Source organism: Accipiter gentilis, chromosome 7 (genome assembly GCF_929443795.1).
Source record: "Accipiter gentilis chromosome 7, bAccGen1.1, whole genome shotgun sequence".
Taxonomy (NCBI): domain Eukaryota; kingdom Metazoa; phylum Chordata; class Aves; order Accipitriformes; family Accipitridae; genus Astur; species Astur gentilis.
This window is the reverse complement of record NC_064886.1, coordinates 43,277,283-43,294,793: the sequence shown is the minus strand read 5'-3', so window position 1 is coordinate 43,294,793 and position 17,511 is coordinate 43,277,283. Positions and strand designations below refer to the sequence as shown.

At 60.9% G+C, this 17,511-nt stretch overlaps 2 protein-coding genes across 5 annotated transcripts in view; one reads left to right on the top strand and one right to left on the bottom strand.

Annotated features, from left to right (window-relative positions):
* Positions 1–443: 443 nt before the first annotated feature.
* Positions 444–8,282, bottom strand: SPIRE2 (spire type actin nucleation factor 2). Of its 3 annotated transcripts, none has more exons than XM_049806448.1 (15): positions 8,022–8,282; positions 4,746–4,783; positions 4,103–4,462; positions 3,716–3,796; positions 3,479–3,643; positions 3,288–3,374; positions 3,007–3,130; positions 2,736–2,905; positions 2,476–2,626; positions 2,211–2,344; positions 1,624–1,839; positions 1,485–1,552; positions 1,348–1,375; positions 1,131–1,246; positions 444–1,045 (listed from the first exon to the last, which is right to left on the bottom strand). In XM_049806448.1, exons 1-15 carry the CDS (start codon positions 8,236–8,238, stop codon positions 835–837), a joined length of 2,166 nt encoding a protein of 721 aa, XP_049662405.1. In that variant the 5' UTR covers positions 8,239–8,282; the 3' UTR covers positions 444–834. The 3 variants fall into 3 exon arrangements, with proteins under 3 accessions (XP_049662405.1, XP_049662406.1, XP_049662407.1); XM_049806449.1 differs by having other exon boundaries at positions 1,624–1,761; XM_049806450.1 differs by having other exon boundaries at positions 1,624–1,758.
* A 5,337-nt stretch (positions 8,283–13,619) lies between these two features.
* The window catches only part of FANCA (FA complementation group A), a 39,382-nt gene continuing 35,490 nt past the window's right edge, over positions 13,620–17,511 (top strand). For both annotated transcript variants that reach the window (XM_049806435.1, XM_049806434.1), the window contains exons 1-5: positions 13,620–13,659; positions 14,240–14,349; positions 15,332–15,404; positions 15,909–16,051; positions 16,660–16,755. In XM_049806435.1, coding sequence (XP_049662392.1) covers positions 13,620–13,659; positions 14,240–14,349; positions 15,332–15,404; positions 15,909–16,051; positions 16,660–16,755 — 462 coding nt within the window. The remainder of the gene's footprint in view (positions 13,660–14,239; positions 14,350–15,331; positions 15,405–15,908; positions 16,052–16,659; positions 16,756–17,511) is intronic.

The following is a 17,511-nucleotide window of genomic DNA, read 5'->3' as shown; positions in this document are numbered from 1 at the left end:
GCGGGACCTGCTTCGCGCCCCGCGCGAAATATGTCTCGGGGTGGGGGGGGGCGTGGGACCGTGCAGTTTCCCACGGCTCCTGTGAAGGGTCACGGCGGGGCACAGTCCGGGGACACGGGTGGGAGCCGGGGGGCAGGCTGGGGAGAGCCATGGGGGATAGCCTGGGGTGGGCCTGGGGCTGTGGGTGACGGGGGGGGGGGGCGCATGGGAACAGGGGTGGGGGTGTTCCCACAGGCCCTGCGTGGGGTCACGGGTGGGGCAGGAAGGGTGGCCAGAATTGGGGGGGGGGGGGGATGGACACGCTCAAGTGGGCCACGGTGGAGTGAAGGGGGTGGTGGGACACCCAGCCCTGACTCCCCGGGGGGGCCGCTCACACCCCCCCAGCACCCTCCGGCCCAGCTCCCTGCCGCCCCCCCACTCAGGAACAGCCACACGGCCCCGGGGGCAGCCCAGCGGGTTTATTCACCGGAGTGAGGATGTACAGAGCAGCCGTGCCAGCCCGCGGCGCTGGGCACCCCGGCGTGGCCTGGCACCTGCCCGGCGCAGCCAGGGCTTGGCACAGAAGCGGGGCCGGGGGATTTGGGGTGGGGGGGCAAAGGCTGGCAGCTGTGGGCACCCCCGCAGCAGGATCCATCCCCCCCAGGGGCTGTGCCAGCGTCCCACTGGTGGTGGGGATGGCAGGTGCCCCGCTGTGCTGCCGGTCCTCGCCTCCCCCTGGTCCGTAAGATATATAAATATAGAGGCTGTATGTATACATCCTATGTATATATGTACATCTGGGTGGCCGCTAGCGGGGTCTGCGCTGGGGCGGCCGGCACCCTCATGCCGGGCCCCTCACTTGTGCCAGGAGTCGCCGTAGAGGGAACGGGCCTTGATGGCGCGGCGCGGCGCGGCGTTGAGGACGGCCACGCTGCGGCGGCTGGAGCAGATGACGTCGGTGACGAAGCCGGCGCAGTCGCTGCAGACGTCGCGCAGGACGGAGCCCTGGGCGTAGATGTGGGGGAACTCCTCTTCCACCCGGCGCCAGCACGTGCCTGGGAGCGAGCTGCGGCACAGGGCACCCTGTCAGCCCCCTGGCCCCAGGAGGAGGAGGAGGAGGGAGGAGGAAGGCTCAGGGCCGCAGGACTCACTGGAAGGTCTCTCTCCTCCACAGCGGCAGGGCTTTGGCCAGCAGCGAGCCCGGGAGGCTCTCAAAGCCCAGCGCGTAGACAGGGATGTGAGCCAGCTTCTTGGAAGGCATCTTCATCTGCCGGGTGTGTGGGCGTCAGGGTGGGACGGGGACAGGGATGGGGACGGGGCAGGGAGGGGACAGGGAGACAGTAGCACCAGCCGAAGCCGGTCCCTTACCTTCAGGCTGCAGGAGCTGCAGACAGACCTGGGGACACAGAGAGAGGCCGGTGAGCAGGGCCACGGTAGGCACCCTCTGGCCACGGTGGGCACCCTCCTGCCACCTTCCCAGCCCCGTGGCACGGTGCGGCGCTCACCGCTTGCAGAAGAGGCACGCTGCAGGCCACGAGAAGAGGGGGAACTTGGCCCTGCAGCAGCAGCAGACCTGCAGACAAAGAGGGGTGAGAGCCGGGGGCCGGGCGGGCGGCCCTCGGCCCCTCCGGCCCCAGCTCCCACCTTCCCCTTCCGCAGGCTGCTGTACAGCTCCTTGCTCTGCAGGAACTTCTCCATCTCAGCCTTGACCAGCACCCTGCGCACGTTGATCATCTCCTCCACGGTGAGGGCCAGGCTCTCCACAGGGTGGCTGAACTCCTGCTGGCGAAGGGAGATGAAGCATGGCCCAGAGCATCCCTGTGCCACGGGCAGAGCCTCCCAGCATGGGCACACAGCATCCTGGCATGGGCAAAACATCCCCAACACGGGCAGCACATCCTGGCACAGGCAGGGTATCCTGGCACAGGCAGGGTATCCCAGCACAGGCAGAGCATCCCTGACACAGGCAGAGCATCCTGGGCAGAGGCAGAGTGTCTCCGGCACAGGCAGAGCCTCCCGGCATGGGCAAAGGGCACACGGCATGGGCAAAGGGCACACAGCATGGCATACCTCAAGCCCCACATCCCATGGAGAGGGAGTGGTGAGGCTACAGGGACTCCCTGACCACCTCATGCCCTCGTGCTAGGCTGCCATGTGCCCATGGTCATGCTCACATGGTGTCCCCAGCCCCAGTGTCACCAGCCCAGCCAAGTCCCACCGCCAGCACTCACAAGCCAGAGGTGCTTGGAGCTGGTGCCGGGGGCAGCGCCGGATCCATCCTCTGGTCTCTCCTCCACGGCGCCGAGGGCAGCCCGGGGCGGTGCTGAGCCATCTGGCAGCGGGTGGCAGCTGGCGGGGACGGAGCCTGAGGGGAGGGTCAGAGAGGCAGTGGCAAGGCCACGCTGCCCTGTGCCACTCCTGCCGCAGGGCACGGCACAGCCACCCTGGGGATGGGGGGACCGGGGTGGCACGGGGCTAGGGACCTCCGGCAGGTACCTGAGCGGGGCCGGGGCTCGGGCTGCAGTGGCTCCGGATCCTGGGGCGCAGCCTGGCTGCCCCCGAGCTGGCTCTGCAGCTGTGCCAGGTCCTGCTCAGAGAAGGAGCGGTCCCGCTTCAGCGGCACCTCCGTGCCCGGAGAATCCTCCTCCTGCAAGGCCATGGGCAACGCATCACCCCAGGGACCCCCCTTGTCCCCCCGGCACCTCCCATGTCCCCCCAGCCTCCACCCTCCCGCCCTGCCAGGTCCCTTCCCTTGCCTCAGAGATGTTCATCTCCTCCATCTCAGCCAGGGTGGGCGCCTTGAGCAGGACACGGGGCCGTGGCCGTGCCGGCACGGTGCTTGCTGGTGGCCGGCAGAGCTCAAGGCAGGAGCTGGAGGCCAGGCGGCCAGAGCAGGCATGGGGGATGCAGGGCAGGGAGCTGTAGCCTGCAGACAGGGACAGGGCTCAGCCCCGGCGTGACGGGGACCTGCCGCAGTGCCAGGCACATTGCTGGCAGCCTGGCGTGGCCGGGAGGGGATGCCGGTACCTTTCTGGCTGCGGTACGCTGCCTCCACGGGCCGAAGCTTCCTCTCCTGCCTGATCTCCTCTAGGATCTTCTCATGGAGCGTCCTCTGCTTCTGGGGCAGGGGCCGCAGCCGCCGCTCTGATGCCTGCGGGATGCACGGATGGGACCTCAGGGCGGTGGCCGCAGCTTGGGGCTGACCACCCTCAGGGTGCCTACCCAGGTGGGGATGGCACCCATGGGACCCCCCTGAGCCCAGGCTGGGCACTGCCATGCCACAGAGGTGTCCCAGTGCTGGCATTCACCTGCTTCAGCGGGGGCCGGGAGCGGATAAAATCAAGGATGAGCTCGTGGGCGTCCTTTTTCACTCGGGGGGGGATGTCTCCGTCCACCTGGGAAAGGGCAGAGGGGCCATGGGCAGCGTCAGTGCCAGGGCTGGCAGTCAGTGGGGCACCACGGCGGGGGGCCGGCATGGGGGCAGCCCGGCCACGCTCACCATGACCTTGCGGAGTTTGTAGTTGCGGGCGCGGATGTCCTGCATGAGCATCTCGAAGGGGGTGAGCTGGTACTCAGTGGGGAGGGGGTTGAACTGCTTCTCCTGCACCTTCTTCAGCTTCACGCCATGCCGCAGCTCCCGCATCAGCTGCACCCACAGCCGGGCCTGGGTGGGGGACATGGTGTCAGCCCCCGCACAGCCCCAGCATGGCTCCCATGCCTGGCCGCGCCACCATACCCAGTCGGTGTTGCGCAGGTTGCCCAGCTCCGCTGCCGGCCGCTCCTCCGCCTCCTCGTCCTCCTTCAGCTTCTGCAGCATCTGCCGTGGTATGAGACGCAGTCACCCTGCCCCAGCTGGTGCCGTGCCATGGGGCCGCAGCACTGACGTGCACCCCCAAAGCATCCCCATCCCCTCTACGAGCTGTCACCGCCGGCATCAGCCCAGGGAAGGTAGGAGCCGGCTGTGCCACGGCACAGCACCGCGGGAGAGGGTGTATGTCCCAACACCAGCACTGGCAGCCCTGGTCAGGGCGAGCAGAGGGGAGCACCGCACTCACCCCAGTGTTTTGAGCCCATGGGTGGTTTCCCTGGCTGGGCAGTGGTGCCGGTGGGTGCCCACACTTACCTCCTTGGCATCCCGGATCTTGGCGAGGAAGGCTTTCAGCTCAATGGTCTCGGCGAAGAGCGCCCGGCAGACAGCCTGGTAGTGCGCCTGGGCCTCAGCGGGGTCTGCCAGGCGGGCGGCACAGCACCGCATGGCTTGGCCGAAGGTGCGCACGGCACGCGGTGGCCCCTCGCCCCCCTCCTCCTCCTCGTCCTGCCCCCCATAGCCCTCGTCGGCTGTGCCGCAGCCGCTGTCCTCCGAGTCGCTGTTGGTCATCAGGTCGATGAGTTGCTCCAGCCGCGGGCTCAGCTCCCGCTCCTCGTTCTCATCCAGACCCCAGTCCAGCGCCCGGTAGATGGCGAAGCCCAATGACTGCACCATCTGTGGGGAGACGGCACCGGCTGGGGCCTGGCCGGACCCCGGCACCGGTGGCACTGGGGGGAGCCCCTTGGCACACGTGGCTGGCACCGGCTGCCCCCCGACCCCCAGCCATCAGTGCTGGGTCTTATCCCCCTGCTGCGCCCCAGGACCCCCTCACCACAAGGCAAGGGGTCAGGCGGCTGCGGTGCCCACCCAGGGACCCCTGTGCTGGGGTGCGATGGCAGACGGGCCAGGTCACCAGCAAGCTGCAGCGAGACCAGGTGGGCGTCCGGCCCTCACGTACCTGGGCTTCGGCTGAGGGCGTCAGCAGCGGGGGCAGCTCTGGGGGGAAGGAGGGCAGAGTCACCACTGGCACCCGTGGACCCACGCTGGGCATCCCCCTCAGCATCACCTCCCGTCCCGCACCCCAGGGATGCTGCACCCACCCACCCCAGCTGTGGGGCACACAGTGGGGCCACCTTGAGTGGGTCCCATCCCCAGCAGCTCCTACCCCAAGCTGGGACCCCCATCCCCATCCAATTCCATCCTGACCTAGTCTTAGGACACAGCTCCACGGGACAACAGGGACCTGTGTGTTGAGCCTCGGCGCCGGGCAGTGCTGGCTGTGAGCTGGCAGCACAGCCTCCATTGCCCTCCCTGCCCTGCTGAGCACGGCAGGCCTCGCTGGGCATCGCAGCCGATGCCGGCTCTGGGCAACGAGCCCAAACAGGCACCAGCCACTTGGCCCTGCTGCCTCCAGCTGGACCCAGCAGACACATCAGGGGTGGCAGTGTCACCCCTTTACCCCTCGCTGGAGCGAGCTGAGAGCTCTGCACCCGCAGAGAAGTGCTCTCTGCACTCCCCTGGGCTGCAGGCACCGGCAGCATGGGCACTGTCAGTGTGGGCACCGGCAGCATGGGCACTGGCAGCGTGAGCACTGGCAGCGTGGGCACCAGCAGCGTGGGCACCGGCAGGCAGGGACGCGGTGAGGACTCGCAGATCACCCATAAGAGGCAGCCTGGGTGCCTGGTGTGGGCTGCGGTGACAGGTTGTGCCCAACAAATGATGCTGCTTTCCATTGCAGAGCCAGCACACACACACACACACACACACAGAGCACTGTGCCCACACACACGCGAGCCCAGGACACACTCATGGGCAGCGCATACCCTCCCAGCAGCGGCAGCGGGACAGCCACAGGACGAGGAGCAGAAGTGGTATTTGCAGCACCCCGAAGGGCAGTGCCCCGGGGCCCCCAGCTCTGCTTTCCTGATAGGGGCCGCAGAGCCCAGGGGAGTGCCAGCCATTAGCTCTCCATTTAGCTGATCGATGTGGCAGCAGCAGGGAAGTGCCGGCCATGGCTGCATGGGCCCAGCCCGGGACCTGCCAGGGATGCCAGCCCAAACACCGCATGAGAAAGGCAGCGCAAGCAGTGGAGACGCAGAGTCTGGCCCTGCTGTGGTGCCACGCATGAGCCCAAGATCACCCCTGTGCCCCCAGGCTGTGCCCGGCTCCCACTGCAGTGCCAGCCCTGGGATGCTTTGCCCTGGCTGGGAGAGGACATGGCAGCACATCCCCTGGGATGCCGCCACTGATATCCTGGACCCCGTGCCTGGCTGGAGCCCCCTCTTACTGACCATGGCTCAGCAAACACTGAGCCTGGCTGGTCCCAGCAGCTCCCTCTAGCCACTGGGGCATGTCCGAGGAAGGAGTTCCCATGGGACAGGGAATTGGAGCAGCTCAGGTGGGTGCTGCCGGGTCACCTGGCCTGGATCCGGCCCTGTGCCCAGGTGGAGCTGCCGAGCCACATGCCAGGCCGGTGCTGCCACCTGCAGCGGTGTTGGGAGTCCCCCAGAGCCCTTCCAGCTTTGCACTTTGCCGCAAAGGACCCAGATTCATCCCTGCGGAGATGGCTCAGGCTGGCACAGGAGGGACTTGGGAGCAGAAGGTGGCGCGGTGACACCGGCTCCGGCACAGTGGCCATGGTGGCTCAGGGAAGGGTGTGGGGCCACTTCCCTGTGCAACCGGCAGAGCTGGTGTGACCACGCCATGCCCGGTCGCCACGGGCACGTGCCATGCCTGTGCGTGGCCCTGCCCTGGGCATGGATCTGCCCCACGCACCCCAGTCCCTGTGGGCTGCCTGTGCCCCATCTTCCCTGGCTCAGCTCCACGCTCGTCCCCCTGCCACTGGGAGCACTGCACAGCCACCGGCAGCGAGGACACGCAGTGACACCGCAGCGTCCCTGCCCAGCCATGGGAGAGGACAGGCGAGCTGCCCGGGAGGCCCCGCAGAGTCTGACAGTGCCGAGCACCGGACGCCATCCCCCAGGCACGCTGACCTCCCCGTGGGGCGAGGCGGGTGAAGCCATTTGCCGCGCTCTGTCATTAGGTGCAGGGGTGCTCCTCACCGTGCCGAGCTGAGCCACCCGAGCCACCCAGCATTGCTGCTGGCAGCCGGCCGAGCCTAATTACAGCCCGTAACTACCATGGCCCTGCCCGGCAGCACCAACCGCCTGCAGAGAGGGCACGGCCGTGAGTCCGAAGGTCAGGGACGGTGCTGCCCCAAAACGCCCCTTCCGGGGTGCTGGGAGAGGGCGAGGGCCGCGGCCCCGCGGTGGCACACCAGGTTGGGGTCAGGGTCCCCTGCGGGGTCCAAGTGTGCAGGTGCGTTCAGGTGTGTGTGGCGGTTGTGCCCGTGTATGTGCCGTGTGTGTGCAGGTATGCGTCCCCGTGTCTGTCTGTCCTTGCCATATGTCCTGCCTGCCCTGACGGGCTCGGTGTCCTGCAGCCCCACGGTGGGTCCCGGCCCGGTGAGTCCCACACCCACGGGCACCCTGCACACCCCCACCCCCTGGGTCCAGCTTCACCAGATCACCTGGCTGGGCCCTGCCGGTGCCGGTTCCAGTGCTGGTGCCACACCAGCCCTGGACCCCCGAGTCACCAGCCCCCCACCTGTGCCGGTACCCGCAGTGCCAGCGCCAGTCCTGGCTGTGCCAGCGCTGGTGCCGATGCCGGTTCCCCTTGCCAGGGCCGGGGTTTAGGGTTCGCCCCCATCCCTGCCGGTGCCAGTGCCGCCTTCTTGTGCCCCCCCGGTGCCGGTGCCGGCACTCTCGCCAATCCTCCCAGTCTCTCCGCTGCCTCACCCCCGCAGCCGGTGTCCCCAGTGCCGCACCCGTCCCCTGCCGCCAGTGCCGGCGACGCCAGCGCCTGCCCGCTCCCCCTTGCCGGTGCCGCTTCCCCTGCCCATCCCCCGCTGCCGGTCCCGGTCCTTCTCCTCCGCTGCCGATCCCTTCCGCCGGGACCGCTCCCGGTGCCCCCCCCCCCCCCCCGCCTCCCTCCCCGCTGCCTCTATCCCCGATCCCTCCGCGGCCCCGCCGCCGGCCTCCCGGGGCGGGTCGGCGCCGTGCAGCACCCCCTGCCGTTGCCGTTGAATAAGTCCCGGTGCCGGTAAATCCCCTGTACCCCCCCCGCCTTCTTCCCGGTTTCGGCGCCCTCCCCTTCCCCCCCCCCCCCCCAAAAAAAAACCAACAAAAAACCAACTCCGCTGCCGGTACCACCCTGCCTCCCTGCGTTCTCTTACCGGGCGGAGGTGCGGGAAGAACGACGCTACCGTCACCGCGGAGACGAATGTCGGCGGTGCGGAGCGGGGGGGCGGCGGCGGCGGCGGCGGCGGCGGCGGCGCGGCAGCCCTGGAAGCAGAGGGCCCAGGCCTGCTCCTCGTTCAGCGGCTGCTCGTAACACTTCAGCACCTCCTCCAGGGACAGCTCCCGCGGGGCCCCGCCGCCCGCCCGCGCCATCGCCCCATCCCCGCCGGCTGCCGCCGCCGCCGCCGCCGCCGCCGCCGCCGTACGGGCGGGCGGGGCCCCGGGAGGGGCGGGGTGGGGAGCGGGGGTGAGAGGCGGCGGAGCGGAGCGGAGCGGAGAGGAGCGGAGCGGAGAGGCTGGCGGCGGTGGATCGGCACCGCCTCCGCGCCCGCCGCTCGGCCACGCCTTGCGCCACCGCCCGCCCCGCCGGGAGCGCCCACCGGGAGGCGACGCGGTGGAGGAGGCGGGAGACCGAAGGGGAACAGAGCGGCTCGGTACGGTACGGACCGGACCGGACCGGCTAGGCTGGCGGGGTGCAGGATCGGGGTGAAGGACTGGGTGTCGCCGGGGTGTGGGGTGCAGGGCATGTGACGGGGGGGGGGGACGGACGGACGGCACACGCGGTTATGGCTTCTGCTCCCTGAGAAGTGCGGGGTGGCCACGGGCCACGGCTCGGCCCCAGCCCAGAGGTAGGAAGCCCACGGAACCCCCGTGCCACGCGTGGGGCAGGCGGGTGTTGGGACACGATGGCCTCAGGGGCAGGGGGTCACCTGGGGAAACACGGTCATGGCCGGGGGGGGGCTCGGCTCGGCTGGTTTGGGGAGCTGGGGGAGGGAAGGGACCAGGCTGGGGCAATAAAACTCTGCGGGAGGGAAGGAGAAGAGCTCTGGATGTGGCAGCATGGTTCAGGCACAGCCAGGAGCGACAGAAGCCGGCGGAAGGCGCCGGGATGAGGAGCTGGAGTCTCTAAGGAGACAATGTCCCATGGGAACACGGGGTGGGGGGGACGACGTCCCGCAGCCACCGGGAAAGACTGGTGTGGCACGGTGCCAATAGCGGGGTCATGCCAAGGAACCGTCCCTCCAGACCTGTGGGGCAGGCAGGACCGTCCTGGCAGAGCAGAAAGGACAGCCGGCTCTCTGTGAAAGGTCAGATAAAGCAAATTAAAGTTCTTGTCATGATGAGCTTCCCATTTCCGTGATGGAAGGAACATAAAACCCCACCTCAGGTCCATTAACTCATAAGCATAAACTGGGGCCAATCCCGGAGCTGTGCAGGCAGGGCTGGGAGAGGGATGGAGCTGGCACACAGTTGCTCGTCTATCCCAAATGGCCAAAGAGCTGCCCCGAGGCCAGAGGCCTCTGGCAAAGAGTCTGGGACGGTGCCTGCAGCACCACGGGAGAGAAATGCCCTCCAATGCCTGTCCCAGAGAACCTGAGCAGTGTCAGCTCCATCTTTGGGGAAGGAAATGGGAGAACAGAGTTGGACAGCTGGGAAATGCAGCCCTGCACGATGCCCTGGGATTTGGGAAGGGGGAGAATGGACACAGGTGATCCAAACTGTCTGTGCATCTCTGGGATTACTCAAATGCACCATCGCCAGGACGGGAGCACATTGAAGGGGGTTGGGAGCACAGTAGCGGCCTCAGCCCTGGCTGGATCCGCACGTCACAGAATAGCTGCACGGCTCCGGCCCCCTGGAGCAGCTCTTGGCTGCGACGCTGACGTCTGAGTCTGGCTTTCCGCACCAACGAGTGAGATTTGAATGCGACATTTACCCTGTAATCAGCAGGCTTTGGAGCCTGCTTGGGAAGTGACTTTAGAGGGAAGAAAGCTGCGCGTGCTGCCCGCCACAGCGGGTCCGTGCCGGGCCAAGCCGGCTGCTGGCTTTCCTGCGCCGCACACACCTGCCAGTGCCTCTGGACACAGCCAGGGCGGCACCGTCGGGGATAGAAGCGGGGAGGACGCGCGGCATTTGAAGGCGGTGATAACCCAACCTGCAGGATTAATGGGAATACATTTGAATTCTAAAGCACAAAGCCCTTTGCTTTGGGTAAAACTGTAATTAATATGAAATCAAGATGTAATTAAAAGCTACCGTCTTGGAAAAAATCAAACAAAAGCCAAGTGTGTATGTCCATAGGGGAAATATAATTAAAAATGAAAGAAATAGGGGAAAAATAAATGAACAGGTTGGGAAATGGTTGCAGAGCAGTATGGGAGGGTTAGATTTTCTGCCTCCCTGCCACCCTTGGCATCGAAGCAGGACGTGCCCCAGCGAGACGGCTGCGGAGCCGGGACGGAGGGCAGAGCCCTTTCCCAGCAGCCTGCAGCAGGGCTGCGTGCTGTGTGCCGTGTTTGTTTGCAGGTAATACATTCACATGGGTTTCATCTGTCATATGCAAAAAATTTCCTTAAAAAGCCACAGGGACCTGAGATGAGTGCACAGAGCACCCATGGGGTTGGACGCACCTATCCCAGTTTCCTTAGATGCTGCAATAAACTGGGGACCATGAAAGGAGAGAGCGTTTTACAAGGTAGGTCACTCTTGTTGCATGCTGGCCTCAGATGTGGTCGGGAGTTCGAGGATCTTGCTGGCATCACTGCCTGCTGTGCAGCCCCTGGCTCCAGGCAGCGATGCTGAGCTCTTGGCTGCACCTCCCTGCACCCCCTCAGAGGGTTTCTCATCGGTTTGGCCACCACAGTGATGTTTTCCCCCTGGTTTTTCTTAGGTCAAACCAGAGATGAGTCCCCGACTACCCGGTGTAATGGGCCACTTGCTGCTCCCAGACTTTCTGGTTCCTCAAAACACCTCTGCCAGCCCTGAATCAGTCAAGCTCCGGCCCCGAGACTGGCACTTCAGTCTCATTGAGGGAGATGCCAAGCCCTGTCCTGCTGTGTTCACCACTGCTGCCCTACATGCTGGTCTGGTGCAGAAGCGGGTCTGCAGCATTGCTGTCAGCCAGGAGGTACCAGGCTCCTGGGGCACAGATGCTGTAAGAGCTCCCCAGCCTCCTCTCTGCATGAATAAACTTCTGGAGCACCCCAGAAACCCAAGCTCCAGGTCAGAGCTGGCCATGCTGGGGCCAGCCATGCCGAGTGATCCCTTTGGAGGAGCACGAGCACACTGATCCATGCTCCTGATGAAAGCAATGGGGTTGTGAGCATGGTGGCCAGCCCTGTCCTCAACTGTAACTGAGGAGGACCTGGGACATGGATGAGCCTGTTCCTGCCAGGCAAGTGTGGCTCACAGGTGTGATGCTTGAAGACATCAGGCCGGATTCTGCAAAGCCGTCTGCCTTGTGGAGTCAGTTTTATTGCAAAGGTCTCTGGGGTTTTGCACACCTCTTGTCCAGGTGCGAGCAGCCAGGCTAAACCTTTCTCTGAACAAGGGGAGCAAGCCCGCAGGCTTTCCTGCCCTTCTCCAGAGCTGCCAGTCCCACCTTACTGCCTCTGGGCCAGACCCTGCTCTTGACGCAGCTGTAGCTGGTCCTGCTGCCCAGCATAGCCGGGCTCTGCCAGATCTGTCCTGCTGCGGGAGGAGAGGACTACAAAGGGCTCAGGGGCTGGAGAGGCAGAGAGATTGAATCACAGAGTGCTTGTTAAAGCTCCATTTCCTTTCCAGAGTCATCTTCATTAATATTTTAATTAAAACCAATTCTCTGCACAGACTGCATTAACTTGGTGTACCTCACAGATAATGCATTGAAGGATTAAATATAGCAAGACCAGCTCTTTGCAGGCCAGTAAGCCAGCGAGGCCGCAGAGACCTGCCGGCAGTATTGGTAATAGAGACATTTACTGTTCCATTGCCACCCATGGGTGATGGCATCCCTGGCCCGCAGCGTGAGACCCCACAGACGTGGGGCTCTGCGACACACGGGACACGGGTACCAGCCTGTCTGCAGGAGCCAGGGATGCTCGGGGAGGATGGGACCGCGGACATCCCGGTGGGTGGCCCTGAGCCCCCACGTTCCTGGGACAGGTCCCAGTGGCTGGAGCTCAGCTCAGCCCCCGAGGCTGTGCAGTGCCGACCTCAGAGCTCACAGACAGGCAGCTTCCCCTCACCTCCAGCCAAAATTACCCTCCCTGCCCCATCCCATGCTCTCCTTTTCATCTCTTGGTACCTTGCTAAGTAATTCCTTCTTCCCTGCTTATCTCCAAGATGTTTGAAGGCAGGTCCTTCCCTTCCCTTCCCTTAGTGATGCAAATATTTCATTCTATTGCAGATGACTCCTTCTGGCTTCTTAATCATGTTAATTACTGGCTCTAACCTCAGTCCCGCCCCCCTCAATTCCTCCAGTACCGACCCCCATTCTGACTCAGTACTCCCGCTCCCCTCGGAGCCTGTTCCTCCCGGCTGTGCCTTCCCAGGGACAACTCGGAGGTGCTACATCCCACAGCCCCGCTCCCACCCGCGTCCCCACTCCCTCAGCTGTCACCCGTGTCCTCCGTTCCCCTGCGTAGGCCATCCCCACCACCTGTGAAAGGAGCCCCTTGCAGATGTCCCCCAGGCAGGGAGAGGTTTTGATTTGCTTTGCTGGCTCGGGGCTCCCCCAGCTCCCCAGGCAGCGTCAGAATTGGGGGTTTAAGGTGATTCAGAAACGTGATTTTGGAAAGGGTTTCACTCTCTGCCCCCAAGCCGAGATTCGGTGCTGTGGTGACTTTCCGGCACGGTTGGCAGGCTGGTTGGGGGACCCCATCGCACTGCCAGGGCCAGACTTGGAGCCTCACCTCCCGCGATGCTGCCGGGAAATGTTTTCCCCGGCTCTCGTCAGCGAGCGCTGCTGACTCACTCACTCCACCGCAATAAAAACATCCCATGGCCAATTCCAGCACGGCCTCTTCAACGTCTGCGAACAGAAGCCAGCCTCCGGACGGTGAATACCCTGGGGTTGTTCACCTGCCTGTAACGCCGCCATCCTCCTCATAACGAATTGCCGCCTCCTGCCCCGAACCCTCTGCGGGGCACGCTAACGGCACCTAACCAGCAGTTTGTCTCCGGGAAGGATGAGATGAGAGGCAACCGGGGAAAAATCCCTGTGGGAATTCCACACTGCTCCCTCCAGACCTTTATTGCTCCCAGCAATGCCAGGCTGGTGATTTCTGCCCTTGGGAGTTCCAGCCCCCTCTTGTCCCCTTCCCTGGGGTGGTACAAGGGGCACTCAGCACCCTCGTCCCCCAGGGATGCTCGGCTGGTCTGTGGGGGTCTGTGAGACACCCCCCCCCCCCCCCAGAGCCGAGGTGATGACCCTCAGGGTCTGTCAGGGGAAAGCTCCTTCTCCTGGTGGCCATGTGGCAGGGAGCCACCCACACACACTGCCGCAAACAGCCTCTGCGGAGTGTGTCCCCCCACATCCCACATCAGCCATGCCGCCCAAACCCCCATGCTCGGCCCCCTCCCCAAACCGACACCGGTCGCCCTCCCCAACATGGCAGCCACACCACCTCCGCCACTACCAAGATGGCGGTAGGGTAGGCGGGACCACAGCGCGTTTCCAGCCAATGGGCGGAGGTGGCGTCCTCCGGCGGGCAGCCAATGGCGGCGCAGGGCGGGCGGGTTTGTTTGGCGGGAAGCGGGCGGGGGCCGCCGTGATGGCGGGCCTGGGCGGGAGGACGTGGAGGGACCTGCTGGGTAGGTGTGGGCTGGGTAGGCCGGGGCTCGTCTGAGTGAGCTCTTGGCCTGGCACTTCCCGCAGGGACAGCGGAGGGAAAGGGAGGGGTGAATACCCCCTCTCCACCCTCATATACCCCGCTGTTCTGGCCTGTGTGGTGCTCTGGGCTCCTGGCAGCCCCTCACCTCAGCTCCTCCTCAGCCCTGCTGCTTCTGCTCCTCCCAGGGACCCTCTCCCAAACGCTGGTGGCCCTCCTGTGGCCCTGCTGCAGCTCCTCTCCTGGGGTGGGGGTGTCAGGGCAGCACTTTGTTTGCTTTGGGCCAAGGGCCTTTGGAGGCTGATGGCTGACAGTGCCTGGCAGGTCCTTGGCTGCGCTGGGCTGCTCATGCTGAAGGCCATGGGGCTTTGTCTGCTCACCTGCCCGGAGCAGACCTGTGAGAAACATCCTGCACTGCTCCTGTCATGCTGCCAGCTAACGAGGGTCTGACCGGGGCCACCTTTACCCTGTCAGTGATGCGTACTGTAGCAGCAAAGAGAGGGAGATGTCCCTGGGGGCCGTAAGAGCAAGCTGTGGTTATAAAAGAAATCCCAACTTCTCAGCAGGGAGAGCCAGGAAACAAAAAGGTGCCTTTAGGAGCGGAGCAGAGCTCCAGGAAGCAGTTCTGCGCCTTCTGGATCGCCATCAGAACCTGAATGACCTCCTCCTGGAGGTAGGAGTGGGCAGTTTGGGGTGTAGTGGTCAGGCTGGGGATCGTGGGACATGCCAGCTGGAGGTGGGTTCCACCAGGGTCCTTCCTAGGGCAACTGTAGAATGAATGTACTGGGAACACAGATTTCATGATAAGTGAAAAGAAAAACCAACACTGTGGGAATAAGCTGAACTTTAGAGGTCTGTGTTGCAGAAATGATATTCCCCCCCCCCCCCCCCCCTTTATTCCTCTGTTTTATTATTGCAGACTAAAAATCGCTAAGCATGGTTTGGATTTGAGACAAAGGGAAATCCAGCACTTTTCCTTGGGGTCAGAACTGGCTTCTTGTGAATATAGGGGGGAGGGGGGAAATCAGGAGAGACTATTGGGTTTTCTCTGAATTACCAACCATTTCTGACTAATGTGACTGTCCTTATGAAAACCTGTGTCATTTGCCTATATAGGCACTTGAGCCAACATTCTGACGGCCATGTTCTACCTTCTCCTCACACACTGGAGAGAGCTTTTGATTTTGGTAACTTGAATAGACTATTCAAATACTTCCCGCAGTTCAGCCACAGGGATGTTTCTGTACAGAATATTTGTCTTTATAAAAAGAAAAAAGGGGATTTAACTAGAAAAAGGATCCAACATTTTGACATGTTTAATCAAATATTTATGTCAGCGTGGCTTCACAGAAGAGACTTGAAAGACAGAAATTCTGTTCCTGGTGCTGCTGATGATCTGTTGGGTGACTGGGGACAAGTAACTTTGACCTGTATCTTCTTTTCTCTGCATAAAATGAAGATAACTGTACTTAAGCCTCTTATAAAGTACCCTGAAATCTCTGGTTTATCACGACCATGTGAGAGCTTGGTTAATTTCACTTCAGTTGCTCCAGCCCCCAAGAATGCCAGGGCTGCTCAGTATACTTTAGAGGGAATAGGTTTGAAAATGTGTGTAATAGACGGCTAAGATTGTTATGGTTTTGTTTGGCTTCCAGGTGGAAGATTCAGACAAGCCAGGTGGACAGGGTGGTGTAGAGCACCAGGAAGTATCGTCAGAATCATTTATAGGTGAGTGAAAGAGTATCTATTGGAGACAGATGTGGGAAAGAACTTTTCTTTATGTACTGAATTTCTGCCTGTTAAATGCAATCCCAGTTTTACTTTCTTTTCATTGTTCTGGTTTCCTGCTTGGCTACTCATTTCTTACTTGTCCAGTGATGACACCGCTGGCAAGGTCTGATCATTAAATATTTTGATTACTTGAAAGTGTTACAGTGAGCCCTACAAGACTAAAATACAAAAATCTGCTTAGCGAGGATACTCCACCTCTGCCCCTGGTTGTTCTGCCCCTGTTTTTTGTACAGTAAAGGAATGATACATGGAAATAAAAATGATTTGCAACAAATAACATCTGTGCTGTAAGGACTTGAAGACTTTGGGCTTCTGTCTTCATAGCCATGTGTTCAAACCCTTTTTTTTTCTCCTGTGCTGACAGCTTTCTGCTTTGTGGTTTGTTTTGGGTTTTTTTGTGTTGTTTTTTTTGTTTTGTTTTGTTTGTTTGGTTTTTTTTAGTCTCTGTGCTGCAGGAACAGGCCTCAAGATTGGGTGTACCCACAGCAATATTGGCAGCCAAAAATGCTGTTACCAACATTGAGCGGATCTGCCAGGCTTCTGCAAGCCCCTTTCAAGTCCCACTGCTGAACTTGGACCAGAGAGTAAGGGAAAAGGTTTACATTTAGCTTATCAAGAAAACGGTATTGTTAGGTTTGACTTTAAACCCAGTTTATCTGTTTTGATAAAGTCACCCAACATGTAGGACCTGAGCAGCTGATTATTCATTTATGCATCCAATATGCTCACAGAAGTATGACGTTCTTCTATACAGGAAAGCGGCTGGTTTTGACAGCTTGGAAATTAATTTTTTTGTCTGTTGCTGAAGTGCAGCGTTAACACAGGTCTCTGAGCAGATCCTGTGTTACAACCTCTGGTGTACCTCAGACTTGGTCTCTTTAAGCCACGATTCTACCTTTATCAATTGTCTCAGTTTGCGGTGTAGCCAGGTGTGGTGATGGCCATCCATACAAAAGCTGTGCTGTGGCTGCTGGCTCAATTCACCTCTGAGGAGCTGTCAGGTGTCACTGCTGTCAGCCTGGCTGCCGTTACTTCAGCCTTAAGATGGAAAAGTTTGGGCCTTTCCCATGAATTCTCTCTACTATTCAAGCCTTTAAAAAGCAGTAAACAGGGAAAAGTAACACACTGTTTTTCTAAGAATGCATTATTTACAAAGGAAATTATTTCTGCTTAATTTCTGGGGTTATTCCAGAAGAGGTTGTCTTGCTTGCTTCGAACGGTCAAAGATTTGCTGGCAAACAATGTGTTCTGTCGCTCACTCTTCTGTCAAGAAATGTGGAAAATGAAGGTAAGAACTCATGGAGAAATGTTGCTGTGTTACAGACTGTTTAGACTTCACCTGTGTGTTTTCAACCCTCCTCTCCCATGAAGGCCAGGGATAACTTAAATGGACTAGTGAAGTGCTGTGATCTCTGTTCAGTTTCCCTCAGTGTTTTTCTTGCCACTGCTCACATCTGCTCGTGGTTGACTGCAGTCATGAACTCCTCCTGAGAATGACTGTGGTCTTTCTGACCTTTTAAAAGCATGAACTGAATTCTAAATGATGTTTTTTTTTTTGTTTTGTTTATTTTAAAGCAAGTTCACTGAGAGCTTCCTTGCCTCTGTAGCAGGATTTGCTTTTTTGAAAAGGACTTATTAGAGGTTTGGAAGCAGGTGAATTATTAAAATTGCATGGCCACTTCTGAGAGACTGCCACAAAGGAGAGTTGACAGCGTCTTGGTGATCAAGCGTTGGTTTTTAGGGAGTGAGGCAAGCAGCATTCTTGCCTCTCCAAAGGAGATGTCTAACTCTTTCCGTTTGTACTCAGCATGGCTCGTTCTCACTAGGAAGCAGTGAGGAAGGGCATAGTGTCTGGAGTTATAGTACAGGTAATGGGATTAAACTCATCTGAGGTGACACCACAGTTAATAGAAGCTTGGGGGTATCATTTTCTTGTCTATTTAGCTTCACTGCCTTACTGTTATCCATGAAGTATGCTAATAACTCTCCATCAATTGGCACGTAGGTTTGCTGTCTGGGCTAAGCAATCCAGATCAGTTGACCA